This window comes from Aegilops tauschii, chromosome 3 (genome assembly GCF_002575655.3).
Source record: "Aegilops tauschii subsp. strangulata cultivar AL8/78 chromosome 3, Aet v6.0, whole genome shotgun sequence".
NCBI lineage: Eukaryota > Viridiplantae > Streptophyta > Magnoliopsida > Poales > Poaceae > Aegilops > Aegilops tauschii.
In genome coordinates, this window is record NC_053037.3 from 446,228,270 (window position 1) to 446,245,798 (window position 17,529).

At 45.9% G+C, this 17,529-nt stretch overlaps 1 protein-coding gene across 1 annotated transcript; it reads right to left on the reverse strand.

The window, feature by feature from the left end:
• Positions 1–4,310: 4,310 nt before the first annotated feature.
• On the reverse strand, positions 4,311–6,338 carry LOC109744430 (putative glucan endo-1,3-beta-glucosidase GVI). The gene is made up of 2 exons (XM_020303544.4): positions 6,219–6,338; positions 4,311–5,467 (listed from the first exon to the last, which is right to left on the reverse strand). Exons 1-2 carry the CDS (start codon positions 6,274–6,276, stop codon positions 4,509–4,511), a joined length of 1,017 nt encoding a protein of 338 aa, XP_020159133.1. The 5' UTR covers positions 6,277–6,338; the 3' UTR covers positions 4,311–4,508.
• Positions 6,339–17,529: the final 11,191 nt, after the last annotated feature.

The following is a 17,529-nucleotide window of genomic DNA, read 5'->3' on the forward strand; positions in this document are numbered from 1 at the left end:
GTCAGGAACCTGACCTTGGGCAACGCCAGTGACTTTAGTCCCACCTCGGATATGGGAGGAGGCTAGGACCTCCTTACAAGGGAGAGTGTCACACTCCCTTCAGACCGGTCTTTTGGGATGTAGTGGGCTCTCCGCTTGTAGTGGAGTGTCCGATGTGCACCGGAAACGTCCGAACATATGCCGATGGACCGGGAGCTGGGCCCGGGTTGCTAACAAGTGGTAAGCCGGTCTCTTAGGATGTAGTGGGCTCTCCACTTGTAGTGGAGTGTCCAATGTGCTCCGGAAACGTCCGAACATATGCCGATGGACCGGGAGCTGGGTTTGGGTTGCTAACACCCCACTATGGCCATTGTGCGCGCGCGTCAAGAGCTTGAGCTATGGATCGATGGCCGATGGATGCACACCAAGTACATCGCCCAGGCTTAGATTATAAGGAGCGTGGACGATGTGTGTAAGTGAGATTCAGAGGATCTCCAACAGGCGTATAAAAGTTTCGCGCGCTAAAATAGTTTTAGCGCGCCACTATAGCGCTAAAAGTGCCGGACCTAACATTGGTTTAGCAGATGCCCAAAAACGCGCGTCCAAAAAACACGCAGTGCAAATTTTGAAGGGCGCGTAATCCGGCGCCCCAAATTTGCAGCTTCTGGTAGCGCTTTTTAGCGCGTGCCCAATCCTTTTTTGCACGTGCACTATCTTACAACTTCTGCTGGAGCTGCCCGGCGCCCAAAAAACCTAATTTTAGTGCGCGGAACAGTTTTTGTGCGCCTGTTGAAGATGCTCTGATGTCGTCCATGGCGCGACACGTGTTGCTCAACAGCAACCATCTACCTATCCCGGGGATATATGGAGATGTATGTATTCTATCCCTGAGATATATGGTGACATGTGGAATTTTTTTTGACAGGAGATACCTATATTATATCCTGAGGATATACGGAGATATGTGAGGGAAATAAATCAGATTTGTCGTTTCTCAATCGATTGTGAAATAATTGTAGCTCAATCTATGGATGGACCATTTGATTAAAAAAACATTTATAATCAACCGGATGATTTGTCTCTCGCGTAAACCGGCTCCTCCGATCGACATGTGCCCTCCGCCAGGCCCGCCCACCGCATCCACAGCCTTATCCTCTCCACCTATCCTCATCCACACATGTGTCGTCTTCCTCTCGCACATCTCTCTCCCTCGTCTCTCCGCTGATGCAGACCACCGGGACGAAGCAGAGTCGGTCGTCGCCACTGCCGGAGATTTGCTACCCCCCCTCCTCCTCTTCTCCCTACTCCCAGTCGCCTTTGGGGAATGCTGCAAGGCCCGCCGCCCAAAGCCACCTTGAGGAGAGAGAAGTGATGGAGCTGCGATGGAGGCAGTCGGTGCTACCATGGAGCACCACCGCGTCGGAGACCACAAATCGAGAGTACCTTCTACACCGACCATCGCCCGCCATGGCCGTCTACGTGAGCTGCGATGGAGCGTCGCGTGGTGTTGCGACGGTGACCGCGAAGAGTGGCCGGCGGAGGCGGTGCAACTCCGGAGATGTTGCCTTGAAGTTGTCAGGGAGCACCGCCGGTGTTGCAATGGAGCAACGCCGGGCCGCCGAAAGCATAGGGTGCGCTGCAATGGAGCTTCACTGGCGCCATCGGTGCTGCGTTGGTGCTCCTCCTGGGCTGCAAAGGAACTTCGCCAGACGCCGTCGATGCTGCCTTGGAGCAATTGTTGTCGTGTTGTGCGCCATGAGAGCTACAATGAAGCTTTGTCGGGGTGCCATCAGCGCTGCGTTGAAGCGTTGCGTGGTCGCTGCTGTTGTGGCGTAGGGGCGATAAATCATCCGGCTAATTCGTAGCAGCCACCTTGATTTTTTGGGGCGGTCTGACTTGTGTAGGAAGGGGCGGGGCAAGTCTATGTCGCGCTTCATGCGAGACCGATGGCCACGTCGCCTCAAGTAAGCTTTGGGAAGGACCAGTAGTATTAGGTTCATTCGATTTTTTCTTTTGTTGTTCCTTTTATTTTATATTATTTTACCGAAAGTTCCTTTATTTTTTGCTTATATCTTTAAAATATTGTACAACATATTATATATTAAAAAAAATTATTTTACTTAATTTTTCATCGTGCATATATAAGTGTTAACATAGTATAAAATTTTGGTTTATGCGGTTTTTTTAAAATGTTCATATTATTAAAAGATTTGTTCGTCATTTAAAAAATGTTCAGGCATTTCAAAAAACTAATCGTGAAGATTTTGAAAAATGTTAGTACAATGTAAATTATTTTTTATATAATTCAAAAAAACTGTGTGTGAAATTTAAGAAAATGTTCACATGTTTTAAAAATATGTTTGTGACTTTTAGAAAAATGTTTATACAATGTAAAAAAATGTTCACCTAATTTAAATAAATGTTTCGTATCATTAAAAAAACTGTTCTACTTGTATTTGAAACAAAATTCAATGTGTATCCCAAATATGTGCAACATGTATTGAGAAAAAAGGGAAAAAAATAAAAGAAGAAAAGGATGAAAAAACCTTTTGCCGGGCTGGGGGGGGGGGGATAGCACATATTAGCCCTATTTTCCCACCCAAGCATACACCCCCATATACCACATGTGTAGCAAAGCAGATGTACCAATGACCGAAAACCAAAGAAAATAAAATGTGCGGAAATGCCATGGGAAAAAAATAGCAATGGTGATTGATACAATTTTGTTAGCGTAACAAGATCTAGGGAGACAAATTTCCCTGGTAATGTAAGCAAGGTTGCGATGCAAATATGTGTTTGAATTTGCCAAGTGGAATAATGATAGAGCATAATGAAGAATGAACTACTCGTTGGGTTTACGTTTTGGCAAAAAGAAACATTTACCTTGCAAGTATCAAATGTGTTCCCATGCAATTGAATTTAAGTCTGCCATGTGAAAAGAAGGATAAACTTGCATAACAAAAAAACCTTTTTTAGGATTTTGATCAGAAAAATATATGTTTGACTCAAATTTGCCATGACGCTGCAAAGGAAAATTCCAGTACTTTCCATTTTAAAGAGAATGTGCATTAGGTGATGCAGTAGTCCATTAAGCATGCAAAAAGGGTTGCCATGACAAAAATATATGTGATTTTAAGGATGGAAAAAGAGCTAGGTGTAAGGGAGACGGTTGACCCTTGCCTAGAGCCTAGGTGGGGCTTAAGCGGCCTAGGCGCAACCAAGGTAGACGTGCATTTTTACTAGGATGTTGCATTTGGGATATTATATATGTATCACTATCTATTTAAAGAATATAAGTGGGTAAACTACCAGCTGTTGTAATTTTGTAATTGGATGATGGCCAATTTGGAACATTGATACAATATGACATGATTATTTAGTTGAGTGGATAATTTCTTGTTTGCCATGCTCCGAGTTTCCCTTATGCCTTAGGCGAGACGTTTGGTCATTGGCTAGCGCCTAAACGTGCCTATGGATTGACAATCCTCTATTAGAGGAGGCCGGGGACATCACCACCCATAGTTACTCCTTCGATAAGTAGTTATTTGGTGGAACCGCAGTCAAGGGTTGCCTTGGCGGTAGATTGCTGGAATGTGGAGGCTACGGTCTTGGCAGTCGAGAATTCTCAGTTGAGGAAGTTAGTTGGGCCATCATGGACATGAAGCCGTCTCTACCGCTGGAGTAGATGGGTTGTTGGTTGCCTTCTTCTAGAAGTTCTGGGATCATGGCAAGTCGGGTAATCATGATAATCTTCCAAGATTCTATATTGCCACACTTGGCATGCCCTGCCTGAACTCGGTGTGATAAATCTGATCACCAAGATAGCGGGGGCCACATATATCAGGCAATTCAGATCGGTCACGGTGATCAATGTGAACCAGCGTATCTTCGTGAAGGTCTGTGCGGCTATACTTGTCCCATTGGCATACATGCTCGAACAGCCTTACCAGCTCGTCTTCACTAAGGGGCAGTACATCCATGACAATATTCTCGTACTCCATGAAGGCATTTCTCTTTGCAAAAAGAGCTTGCAGTCATATCAAGTTGGGTATTTGGTTGCTGTTAGTTTGCAAAAACATAGTCATTGTTTTTTCAATCTCAAGCCACCATCTCATCAAAGTTTTAAGTAGTTTCAGATGAAGGCCCTGTTTGGAACAAAGGAACTTCACATGACGAGAGATAACATGTCTGAAGCAATAATGGTATACTAAGTAGAACTTATGAGGTATGATATGTAGTAGAACATATATATCATCAATGCACTGGCCTTAATTAAGACGTGCATTGTATGATATATGGTACAACTTATGAGGTATGATATGAGGTAGAACATATATATCATCAATGTTTTGTTTCAACTATATTTGGTAACATGTCTGAAGCAATAATGGTATACTAAGTAGTAGTACTTCTCGAGAGATAATGAGAGATGGAGAAGCTCAAATAAACAGAATCGGTCCTACCCAATAACTTCCTAACTAATGGATGATCGATGCATATGCGTGGTCCATGCAGCAGCCAGGCGTCTTCTACGACGATGCCGAGAAGTCGACGTGGTAGACCTGGCTCATGTCCGGCTGGAACATCCCGAAGTACTGCTCCACGCCCTCCGGCTTCTGGTTCTCGTTGAACATGGCGAAGATATACGTCTCCACGGCCTTCCCGGGCCGCCGCGGCGTGCCGCGCCCCACGTGCCGGACCAGGTTGTTGATGTACGCCGCCGCGTTCTCCACGCTGGCGCCGTACCCGCCGCCGCCCGATGGCCACCCGGTCTCCGACACCACCAGCTCCAGGCTCTCCCCGCCCCCGGCCTTCTCCACGGCCGCGTACACCGCGTCCAAGATGGCGTCAAACATGTTGGCGTACTCCACCCCGTTGTCGGTCACCGCGACCGCGGCCGACGACGACAGGAGCGCGTAGTCGAGCGGCACCGAGGACGGCTCCGCCGAGTAGGCGAAGTACGGGTACACGTTCACGAGCAGCGGCGTGCCCCTCGACGCCAGGAAGGAGACGATCGGCCCGACCGTCGGCAGCGCCGCCTCCGAGAACGCGCCCTGCGACGGCGGGTACGAGGTCCCGAGCACCGACGTCGCCATGGCCGTCGTGACCGGCACGCTGAGCCCCGCGGCCCGGAGCGCGGCCTCGAGGTTCTGCATGGAGGGGAGCACCAGAGCGGCGGACTCCCCCGGGATGACCTCGTTGCCGGCGTTGATGTAGCGGAAGCTCACGGCGCCGGCGAAGGGCTGGACGTAGGACTGCACCCATGACGCGGCGTACGAGGCGTCGGAGGCGAGCGGGGCGAGGTCGCTGTTGAGCGTGCCGAGGACGACGCCGAGGCCTGAGCCGCGGAGGGCCTCGAGGACGTTGGTGTCCGGGTGGAAGATGCGGACGTCGGTGATGTTGTTGGCTTTGTACAGCGCGACCACCTTGTCCGGGGACGGGAGGTCGCTGCCCATCATGCCATAGTTGACTCCAATTCCTTGGACTCCTGCACGAGATGAACACATGGACGGTAACTGTAAGCACGAAATTAGCACGCACGTACTAAGTAAATGTACACGATGTGTGCATCTGATAACTGCATGGGATTGATCGTCCCTTTAATTTCTTTCCTTGTTCCAATGTAGATCCTTTGATTCCTTAATGAGTTACTTTTGTTCGGAAAGGAGTAGAGTAGAGTACTGTCCTTAATTAAGAAGTGCATTGTACTTCTTCTTTTTTGTGAAATAAGTGCATTGTACTTTAGGGTTCCTCTTTCATAAACCCCACAGACAGGTTACCAAATATAGTTGAAACAAAACATTGATGTCACAAGATTGACAATGAATTAAAGAGACCTATACGGATTTATGCCAGACATCCTAACCAATGCACAATGAATAGAATTATCAACCACCTCCAACAGCAAGCAATAAATAAGCCAAGCAAGTGTGTAGTCGATTTATCTAAGCAAAAGCATGCTGCTTTGGTGCTCCGTCGAAACTGGTTTACATGTTTTTCAATAGACACATGACATAACCCTTTTGCTCCTGCAAGGAGACGCAAAATCGAAAAGGATAGGAAGATATAGCCAAGAGAACTGCATAAGGAACAATGAAGAACATAATAGTGTTCATAACAGTAGGATAAAAGTCGCTAGTGCGCCAGCATCAAACAATGATCAATCGGGAGCTAGCAATCAAGCGACGATCTATCGATCAGTAATAATAATATATAAAGTGGCAATTTACTCGACTCACCCGAGAGCGACGAACACCACGACAGCAGGCTGCAGGCAGCAACCCACAACGCGATCATCTTCTCTTCCCTCCCCTTGGTTCGCTCCTAGCTTCCCTCACTCGTCGTGCGATGGGATGCGATGCGGTGATGCGGTGTGACGTGCGGTGCTCCCGCGTATATATAGCCGGTGAGGCTTCGTGTTTTGGAAGGCGCGCAACCACCGGAGGGCCCGGGGTCGTGCGGTACGTGCACGGCCGCATGCACCGTACGTGCGCGTCCGCGTCCTACGGACACCCGACGGGCAACGGACATGGACGAGCGAACCGACGGCAACTGGCCGATCCCATCGATCGCCATGCACGTACGTGAGTCCACCAGCAGGAGGTGCATGCGACCGTACCACGTGTGTGTTTTCCCTTCGGTTTACCTTCCATTGCATGTGATAATGTAACGTGTCTTGGAATCCTTCGGTTAGTTTGCTCTGCTGTGATCATCATTAAATGGCTGTTAAGGTATCGGGGAAAGGAAAATGCAGGTATACTTCCTTGCAGAAGAAACGGGACTTTCCCGTGGATGAACCTGCTAAATCCATTGCTCGTGCTTGCTGATTTACTGTTGTAGATATAATGCCATACACATTACAAATGATTTCGTGGATAAGAAGGAAGTATATCAAGTAATAGATCACATATCCATCGATGGATCACTCCGTTATCGTTACGTACGTCTTCTCTGTCACGGCTCTCCCGATTACACCTCCCGCTACGTCACCGGCCGTCTCTTCATCCAAGGAGAAACTATACGAGACTGGATTCTCCCATGCATGGTCCAGCCATTGCCAAACGAATTATCTAATGCTTTCCCTTGGCACTTCATAATTTTTACAATACCCAATTTCTTTCTTTTTGTCGTTGGGCAAGGAGCAATCCATTCACCACTTTCCGATGGGTTGTGGATGAGCTTCAAGATCTCTGCGTTTTGATATAGTGGCTTTGGACGCGTTCGGATGGAAATCCTAAAAAACTGATGTTCGGATTTTACCATTTTCGATGACTTTTGCATTACTAGGTCTATGTATCACTATTCCTAATTAATGTGGACGTATGATTGCTCGACGTATGGATCTACTATGGATGTGGGCTTGGACCAAGCCATCCCAAACACTGAACCGGATCTTGAAAACGGGATTGAATTGAATTCGACTTCTTAGTAGCCACGTCTTCCAGAATCGAGCGTTCGGAATCAGGGGTGATCATCGTGAACGATCCCCACTCCCCACCCACAACAGCAAATCCACTCCCCTGTCCATTTTCCGATTTTTTGTTCAAAAGGACCACCTGACAGAAAAGACCACCTCTGAGTCAGATTGCCAGAAAAGACCACCTAATTCGTGGCGGCAGACGCGCCAGCCGCCACTCACGGAGGTGGCAGCCCCTGCCGCTACAGACCGAGGCGACAGTGCATGCCATCTGTGGGCGTGGCGGCATGGCGCATCGGCTAGCATTGTTGCCGTCTCCATGTGTGGCGGCGGGGCCCACCGCTGATCCCGTTTCGTCGTGCCTCGGCCACTCCCGACGATTTCCTGTGACAGGCCACCTGCCGCCTGGGTCTGTGGCGGCAGGCGCCACGTGTCGGCGGGCGTGCCTGCCGCCACGAATAAGGTGGTCTTTTCTGGCAATCTGATTCAGAGATGGTCTTTTCTGTCAATTGCACTGGCCGATGAACTCACCCGGGCGCTCCTCTGGCGATAGAGCAGATGACGAGGGGACAACAGAGGTGGCACGAGGAGCCTGTCGAGGGGCCGACGAGGTGAGGTCCTAGTCGGTGACGGACTTGCCCGACCACTCCTCCGGCGACGGTGCAACTGGAGGCCGTCAGCGTCCACATCATCATCGTCCGCGATGGCGGTGGCCTCGACACTTGTGGCCGGGCTCGACTCCGCTGCGCCGCCCTACGCACAAGGAGGTCTAGAGCGATGCACTATCCCCAGCGATGCGCACTCCTGGCGACGCGCCCTGCAATCTCCGACGAGGCGCCCTGCACGCCCCCTGCCCCCAGCGACACGCCTCCTCGAATCCCTCGTCATGGCCACCTACCTCTGCGCGTTAAGGGCGGAGGATGAGCTCCACGTGCTCGCCCGCGCCTCCGCGGTTCAGTTTTAGTCGTCCTCCTCCGTTGTTCACTGGTCGGGGATGGCGAGATCCCATCGACCTCGTCGGAGGCGAGGTCATCAACCCGTCCACCATGTCTCCGCACCCAAGGTCGATCCATCTATGTCTCTTTTTTCCCCAAGTTGTTGTTGCTCTCAAGTTAATCTTTAGATGCTTTTTTCAGCTCGATCCCACTAGACCATGGCATTTTGGGGCAGTTTTGGGTAGAAACATGGCAAATATAGTATATTTAACATTCTGTAAATAGCCATGGCAATTTATTCTTCTTTTTTGCCATGGCACGTTCACACATTTTTTTTTGCCATGTATATAATGATGATTTTATTTTCCGTGATGGCAATTTTCACCCAAGTTCACAATCTCTAAAATTGTAATGGCAATATAATTTTTTGATAGTTATGTTATGGCAATATATTATTTATATAGAAACAAAGTCTAAACTCATGGAGACTTTTGTGAACCTTAATGTGTTGACATGGAACATGGCTACTTTTTTTTCTAACATTTTGCAAATTTATTCTATAACACATGGCATTTTTTTAAATAACATGGCAAATTTAATATGCATTTTCACCATGGTGTTTTGATATTTCATAACGTTTTACAATTTAAGAACATGGCAATTTTTACTTTCTAGCATGCCAAATTTTAGTTTATTGCCATGGCGATTTTTACCTTCATTTGCCATGCAAAGTTTTAATCATTTTTTGTCATGCCAAAATTTTCCTTTATTTTGTCATGCCAAAATTTACCTTTCATTTTCCATGGCAAATTTACTTTAACATACAAGGCATAATTTTACATTCATTTTGTCATGCAATTTTTTTACTCTTTTTTTCCATGTTAAATTTTCCTCCTTTTTGCCATGGCAAAATTTACCTTTCATTTGCCATGGCAAATGTACGTGTACATACATTGCAAAATTACTTTAACATACATGGCAAATTTTTACCTTCATTGCCATGCAATTTTTTACTCTTTTTTGCCATGTCAAATTTTCCTTTTTTTTGCCATGGCAATATTTAGCTTTCATTTTCAATGAAAAAATAAAGGAAAATTCATGGAGCATCGCAAATTTAACCTTCTACTTTGCCATTTCAACTTTTACTTTGTTTTACCATGGCAAATTTTTACCTTCATCGCCATGGCAATTTTACCTTTAAATACTTGTCAAATTTACTATTACATACATGGAAATTTTACTCTGTTTTTCCATGTCAAAAATTTTACTTTTATTTATCCATAGGAAATTTTTACCTTCATTGCCATGGCAACTTTTCATTTAAATACATGACAAATTTATTTAACATACATGGAAATTTTACTGTGGCACAATTAACCTTCTTGTAGAGACCCGACCCGGTAAGAGTCGAAGTCTCTATGCTTACCATGATAGTCCCTCGATCGACTTGCTAGTACACATAGTACTCGATGAAATAACAGAAATAACACACATCTCTTTATTACATCGATAGTCCAGGAGCAATACAATTTATTACAGGATAAGGCATCATGCCAAATAAAACAAATACTGCAAGCAAAGTAGTAAATGAGTCCATACAATCCACGAGCAAGGCTGAGTGTAGAACATCGACCTATCGCACCTTAATTCTCGTCGGATATATCTGCAACATGATACGTTGCAGCCATATAGCTCAGTACATTGAATGTAGTGCAAGTCACATCATGAGTATAATGAACCTTTTCGTACATGTAATTTGGCTGTGGAAAGCTCTAAGTTTAATTTTTGCATAAAACTAGTTTTTCCCTATTGTAAAAGATAATATTTTACTACTACAAATAGCATATGATTGAGATGATACCCCATCACAATCTATTCCCAAAGTCTAGTTAAACCTAGTTTATTTAATTAAGGGTGATGAAATCTCCCGGCATTTCCATTACTAGACGCTCAAGTTGTCTGTAACCGGGGACACGGCTAATCGATTAGGTTGACACTCTGCAGAGGTTGCACACTTTTCCCCACAAGACTTGACCACCTCCATGATCGGAAGATCGAGACATAGTCTTTCGAAAGTATTCCCCCTTAACCCACGGATAGGCCGGTACACCTACATATCCTACATCAGCCAGCCTATCCCGGAAGAGGTCACACTATCTACTCAACTAAGCCAGAGCCCATATTGGCTTGTGGCTGCACACGTAAGCTTGTAGACATGAACATATGTTTGATCCCTTTGATTCTGAGCGGACGGACCACTAGTGGTGCACCACCATGGATTTCCCATGCATGCTCCCACTATACTTCACCACCATTCAAATCAAATTTCCGCCCAGTTAGTTCATTTAAAAGTCTTGGTCCTGATTAGTACTTTATCACTCAAGTCTTGCCATGAACACTCCCCAATTCACGTCTGCATTAGCGAGGCAAAAATAAACTCACACGGTGGTGACAAAGGTTGTATAGTTCAGACCTAGCTCAAATGAACTACTGGGTGTAAAGCGTAGCCATCCAGCATAAAAATTCCTACCATGCAATCCTACCGCAAAGGACTAAGTGCATATAAGAACATAAGTAATGAAAACATGGTCAAGATGTAAACTTGCCTTGGTACTGGTGGTTCAACTCTAGAGAATGGTAGTAATTTGCTTCGCACTCTAGACAATCTATCGCCAAAGTAAATAGACTCACATAAGCAATCACTTTAGAGAACCAAATAACATGCACAACAAAAAGACTCCGAAAAACCAAATGAAAATCCAACACACTCAACTATCACAAAAACATCCTAAGTGTAAAACAACATATGACATGGGTTCAAAAATTTGTGATGTGAACCATAGTGCATACTAGGCATACGAGTAAAACTATCATGGAAAGATCCTAAGTGTGTGAAAAATAAGTGACAAAGGTCCAAGTTATAGGGTTTGGCTACGGTGACAAAATGCAAAAAGAATCAACTTAATCGGAGCTACGGTTTAGGAGATATGGCCAGTTGAAGTTTGAATTCAAATCTGACAATAGTTTGCAAAGATGACATCACTTGATTTAAATCATGACAAAGAATTTGCCACTGGTTTCATCTAATTTGGACTTACGGTTAAAAAGATGTGGCTAATCTAAGTTTAGTGACTATTCTGCTAATTCCAGGGACTAAACGGTTAAGAAAATTATAGCAAACAGGTTCCCGGCCACGTGGCAGATTCCTAATGGCTGGAAAGTGTCCGCTGCATAGCTAAACCAGCGAACGACCGACAAATAAGTAAAACGCTATGCGCCGGCTAAATAAAAGGAAAACAGGAGACCAGTTTCACTAAAACTGCACGGTTTAATAAAAACTGTGGTTAACCGCACTGGTTAAAAAACCTAATCTAATTTGAACAAGTGGAGGGGCGGCTCACAGCGGGCGACGGCGTCAGTGTTGGGCAGGGGCTCGGCGTCGGCGGGGTGGCGGCATGCGGCTTCAGTGGCGGGGAAGGCGACGGGGAGGACGGGCGCGGCGAGGGCGTTCGGGTGCTGGTGATGCGGGGCATCGGCGGCGTCCAGACGGGCAAAGGAAGGGCAGCGGCGCTCTGCTCACTCCGGCGAGCTCGGGCGTGCTCCGGGCGGTCGTTCCGGAGGGACCTATGGGCCAAAACCATGTTAGAGAGATGAGCCTAGGCACGAGGATCCAAGTGACAAAGAAAAGAGGGCTCGGGTCGGCTCATCAGCGACGGAATTGACCGTCGAAGGTCTCGGCTCCGGCGAGATTCAAATGGACGAGGCGGTGGCTACGGGCTGCGCGGGGTTGAGCGAGACGGCGAGATCCACAGAGGGGGTCGGGGGCATTTATAGGTGCGGCTAGGGGCTGCGGTGCTACTTCTTGAGCTTGCGTTGGTTTTCCCTTGAAGAGGAAAGGGTGATGAAGCACAGTAGAGATAAGTATTTTCCTTAGTTAAGAACCAAGGTATCAATCCAGTAGGAGAAACGCGCAAGTCCCCAATAGATGCACCTGCACAAACAATCAAACACTTGCACCCAACGCGATAAAGGGGTTGTCAATCCCTTCACGGTCACTTGCAAAGGTGAGATCTAATAGAGATAGATAAAACTAAACAAAAGATAAAATATTTTTGGTTTTTTTGGTTTATAGATCTGAAAATAAAAGATTGCAAAATAGTAGATCGGAAACTAATATGATGGAAAATAGACCCGGGGCAATAGGTTTCAGTAGAGGCTTCTCTCGTGAAGGCAATTAAGACAGTGGGTGAACAAATTACTGTCGAGCAATTGAGAGAAAAGCGCAAAGTTATGATGATATCCAAGGAAATGATTATGCAATATAGGCATCACGTCCGTGTCGAGTAGACCGACTCCTGCCTGCATCTACTACAATTACTCCACACATCGACCGCTATCCAACATGCATCTAGAGTGTTAAGTTCATAAAGAACGGAGTAACGCCTTAAGTAAGATGACATGCTGTAGAGGAATAAACTCAAGCAATATGATGTAAAACCTATCTTTTTATCCTCGATGGCAACAATACAATACGTGCCTCGCTACCCCTACTTTGTCACTAGGTGAGGACACCGCAAGATTGAACCCAAAGCTAAGCACTTCTCCCATTGCAAGAAAACCAATCTAGTTGGCCAAACCAAACCGATAGTTCGAAGAGAAATACAAAGATATCAAATAATGCATATAAGTATTCAGAGAAGATTCAAATAATATTCGTAGATAAGCTGATCATAAATCCACAATTCATCGGATGTCGATGAACACACCGTAAAAGAAGATTACATCGGATAGATCTGCAAGAACATCGAGTAGAACATGGTATTGAGAATCAAAGAGAGAGAAGAAGCCATCTAGCTACTAGCTATGGACCCGTAGGTCTGAGGTAAACTACTCACGCTTCATCGGAAGGGCAATAGAGTTGATGTAGATGCCCTCCGTGATCATATCCCCCTCCGGCAGGATGCCGGAAAAGGCCCCAAGATGGGATCTCACGGGAACAGAATGTTGCGATGGTGGAAGAGTGTTTTCGTGGATGTTTCTGGTGGTTTGGGAATATATGTGAATATATAGGAGACAGAACTAGGTCCGGGGGGTCACGAGGGGCCCACAAGGTAGGGGGCGCCTCCTACCCCCTGGGCGCGCTCTCCACCCTTGTCGCCACCTCGTGGCTCTTATGACTTGATCTCCAAGTCTCCTGGGTGTCTTCTGGTCCAAGAAAAATCATCGTGAAGTTTTATTCCGTTTGGACTCCGTTTGGTATTCCTTTTCTGCAAAGCTCAAATACAAGGAAAAAACAGAAACTGGCACTAGGCTCTAGGTTAATAGGTTAGTCCAAAAATAATATAAAATAGCATATTAATGCATATAAAACATCCAAAATAGATAATACAATAGCATGGAACAATAAAAAATTATAGATACGTTGGAGAAGTATCAAGCATGCCGAAGCTTAATTCCTGCTCGTCCTCGAGTAGGTAAATTATAAAAACAGAATTTTTGATGTGGAATGCTACCTAACATATTTATTTATGTAATTTTCTTTATTGTGGCATGAATGTTCAGATCCATAAGATTCAAAACAAACGTTTAATATTGACATAAAAACGATAATACTTCAAGCATAATAATAAAGCAATCGTGTCTTCTCAAAATAACATGGCCAAAGAAAGCTATCCCTACAAAATCAAATAGTCTCGCTATGCTCCATCTGAAGGAAATATGCCCTCGAGGCAATAATAAAGTTATTATTTATTTCCTTATATCATGATAAATGTTCTGTATTAACCGGAAACATAATACTTGTGTGAATACATAGACAAACAGAGTGTCACTAGTATGCCTCTACTTGACTAGCTCGTTGATCAAAGATGGTTATGTTTCCTAGCCATAGACATGAGTTGTCATTTGATTAACGGGATCACATCATTAGGAGAATGATGTGATTGACTTGACCCATTCCGTTAGCTTAGCACTCGATCGTTTAGTATGTTGCTATTGCTTTCTTCATGACTTATACATGTTCCTATGACTATGAGATTATGCAACTCCCGTTTACCGGAGGAACACTTTGTGTGCTACCAAACATCACAATGTAACTGGGTGATTATAAAGGTGCTCTACAGGTGACTCCAAAGGTACTTGTTGGGTTGGCGTATTTCGAGATTAGGATTTGTCAGTCCGATTGTCGGAGAGGTATCTCTGGGCCCTCTCGGTAATGCACATCACTTAAGCCTTGCAAGCATTGCAACTAATGAGTTAGTTGTGGGATGATGTATTACGGAACGAGTAAAGAGACTTGCCGGTAACGAGATTGAACTAGGTATTGAGATACCGACGATCGAATCTCGGGAAAGTAACATACCGATGACAAAGGGAACAACGTATGTTGTTATGCGGTCTGACCGATAAAGATCTTCGTAGAATATGTGGGAGCCAATATGAGCATCCAGGTTCCGCTATTGGTTATTGGCGGAGACGTGTCTCGGTCATGTCTACATAGTTCTCGAACCCGTAGGGTCCGCACGCTTAACGTTTCGAGGACAGATATATTATGAGTTTATATGTTTTGATGTACCGAAGGTTGTTCGGAGTCCCGGATGTGATCACGGACATGACGAGGAGTCTCGAAATGGTCGAGACATGAGGATTGATATATTGGATGACTATATTCAGACGCCGGAATGGTTCCGGGGGCTATTGGGCCTCATGGGCCCAATTGGTGGAAGAGGAGATGCGGCCAAGGGGCAGCCGCGTGCCCCTCCCCCCTCCCAAGTCCGAATTGGACAAGGGGGGGGGCGGCGCCCCCCTTTCCTTTCCCCTCTCTCCTTCCCTCTCCTCTCCTAGTCCAACAAGGAAGGGAGGGAGTCCTACTCCCGGTGGGAGTAGGACTCCTCCTGGCACGCCTCCTCCTGGCCGGCCGCACCCCCCTTGCTCCTTTATATACGGGGGCAGGGGGCACCCTAGACACAACAATTGATCGTTTGATCTTTTAGCCGTGTGTGGTGCCCCCCTCCACCATAGTTCACCTCGGTAATACTGTAGCGGTGCTTAGGCGAAGCCCTGCGTCGGTAGAACATCATCATCGTCACCACGTCGTCGTGCTGACGAAACTCTCCCTCAACACTCGGCTGGATCGGAGTTCGAGGGACGTCATCGGGCTGAACGTGTGTTGAACTCGGAGGTGCCGTGCGTTCGATACTTGATCGGTCAGATCGTGAAGACGTACGACTACATCAACCGAGTTGTGCTAACGCTTCTGCTTTCGGTCTACGAGTGTACGTGGACAACACTCTCCCCTCTCGTTGCTATGCATCACCATGATCTTGCGTGTGCGTAGGAATTTTTTTGAAATTACTACGTTCCCCAACAGTGGTATTAGAGCCAGGTTTTATGCGTTGATGTTATATGCACGAGTAGAACACAAGTGAGTTGTGGGCGATATAAGTCATACTGCTTACCAACATGTCATACTTTGGTTCGGCGGTATTGTTGGATGAAGCGGCCCGGACCGACATTACGCGTACGCTTACGCGAGACTGGTTCTACCGACGTGCTTTGCACACAGGTGGCTGGCGGGTGTCAGTTTCTCCAACTTTAGTTGAACCGAGTGTGGCTACGCCCGGTCCTTGCGAAGGTTAAAACAGCACCAACTTGACAAACTATCGTTGTGGTTTTGATGCGTAGGTAAGAACGGTTCTTGCTAAGCCCGTAGCAGCCACGTAAAATTTGCAACAACAAAGTAGAGGACGTCTAACTTGTTTTGCAGGGCATGTTGTGATGTGATATGGTCAAGACATGATGCTAAATTTTATTGTATGAGATGATCATGTTTTGTTACCGAGTTATCGGCAACTGGCAGGAGCCATATGGTTGTCGCTTTATTGTATGCAATGCAATCGCCCTCTAATGCTTTACTTTATCACTAAGCGGTAGCGATAGTCATAGAAGCGTAAGATTGGCGAGACGACAACGATGCTACGATGAAGATCAAGGTGTCGCGCCGGTGACGATGGTGATCATGACGGTGCTTCGGAGAGATCACAAGCACAAGATGATGATGGCCATATCATATCACTTATATTGATTGCATGTGATGTTTATCTTTTATGCATCTTATCTTGCTTTGATTGACGGTAGCATTATAAGATGATCCTTCACTAAATTATCAAAGTATTAGTGTTCTCCCTGAGTATGCACCGTTGCAAAAGTTCTTCGTGCTGAGACACCACGTGATGATCGGGTGTGATAGGCTCTACGTTCAAATACAACGGGTGCAAAACAGTTGCACACGCGGAATACTCAGGTTAAGCTTGACGAGCCTAGCATATAACAGTTATGGCCTCGGAACACGGAGACCGAAAGGTCGAGCGTGAATCATATAGTAGATATGATCAACATAGTGATGTTCACCGTTGAAACTACTCCATCTTACGTGATGATCGGACATGGTTTAGTTGATATGGATCACGTGATCACTTAGAAGATTAGAGGGATGTCTATCTAAGTGGGAGTTCTTAAGTAATATGATTAATTGAACTTAAATTTATCATGAACTTAGTACCTGATAGTATCTTGCTTGTCTATGTTGATTGTAGATAGATGGCCCGTGCTGTTGTTCCGTTGAATTTTAATGTGTTCCTTGAGAAAGCAAAGTTGAAAGATGATGGTAGCAATTACACGGACTGGGTCCGTAACTTGAGGATTATCCTCATTGCTGCACAGAAGAATTACGTCCTGGAAGCACCGCTAGGTGTACCACCTGCGCCAACAACTGCAGACATTGTGAATGCCTGGCAGTCACGTGTTGATGACTACTCGATAGTTCAGTGTGCCATGCTTTACGGCTTAGAACCGGGACTTCAACGACATTTTGAACATCATGGAGCATATGAGATGTTCCAGGAGTTGAAGTTAATATTTCAAGCAAATGCCCGGATTGAGAGATATGAAGTCTCCAATAAGTTCTACAGCTGCAAGATGGAGGAGAATAGTTCTGTCAGTGAGCATATACTCAAGATGTCTGGGTACTGCAATCACTTGATTCAACTGGGAGTTAATCTTCCGGATGATAGCGTCATTGACAGAATTCTCCAATCACTGCCACCAAGCTACAAGAGCTTCGTGATGAACTATAACATGCAAGGGATGGATAAGACGATTCCCGAGCTCTTCGCAATGCTAAAGGCTGCGGAGGTAGAA

What these genes read in the sequence shown, in the direction of transcription:
- LOC109744430 (XM_020303544.4), bottom strand. Translation starts at nt 6,276, where the DNA reads ATGATCGCGTTGTGGGTTGCTGCCTGCAGCCTGCTGTCGTGGTGTTCG. An exon ending in GTGGTGTTCGTCGCTCTCGG is followed by an intron (nt 5,468 to 6,218) that starts GTGAGTCGAGTA and finishes CATCTCGTGCAG; the next exon opens with GAGTCCAAGGAATTGGAGTC.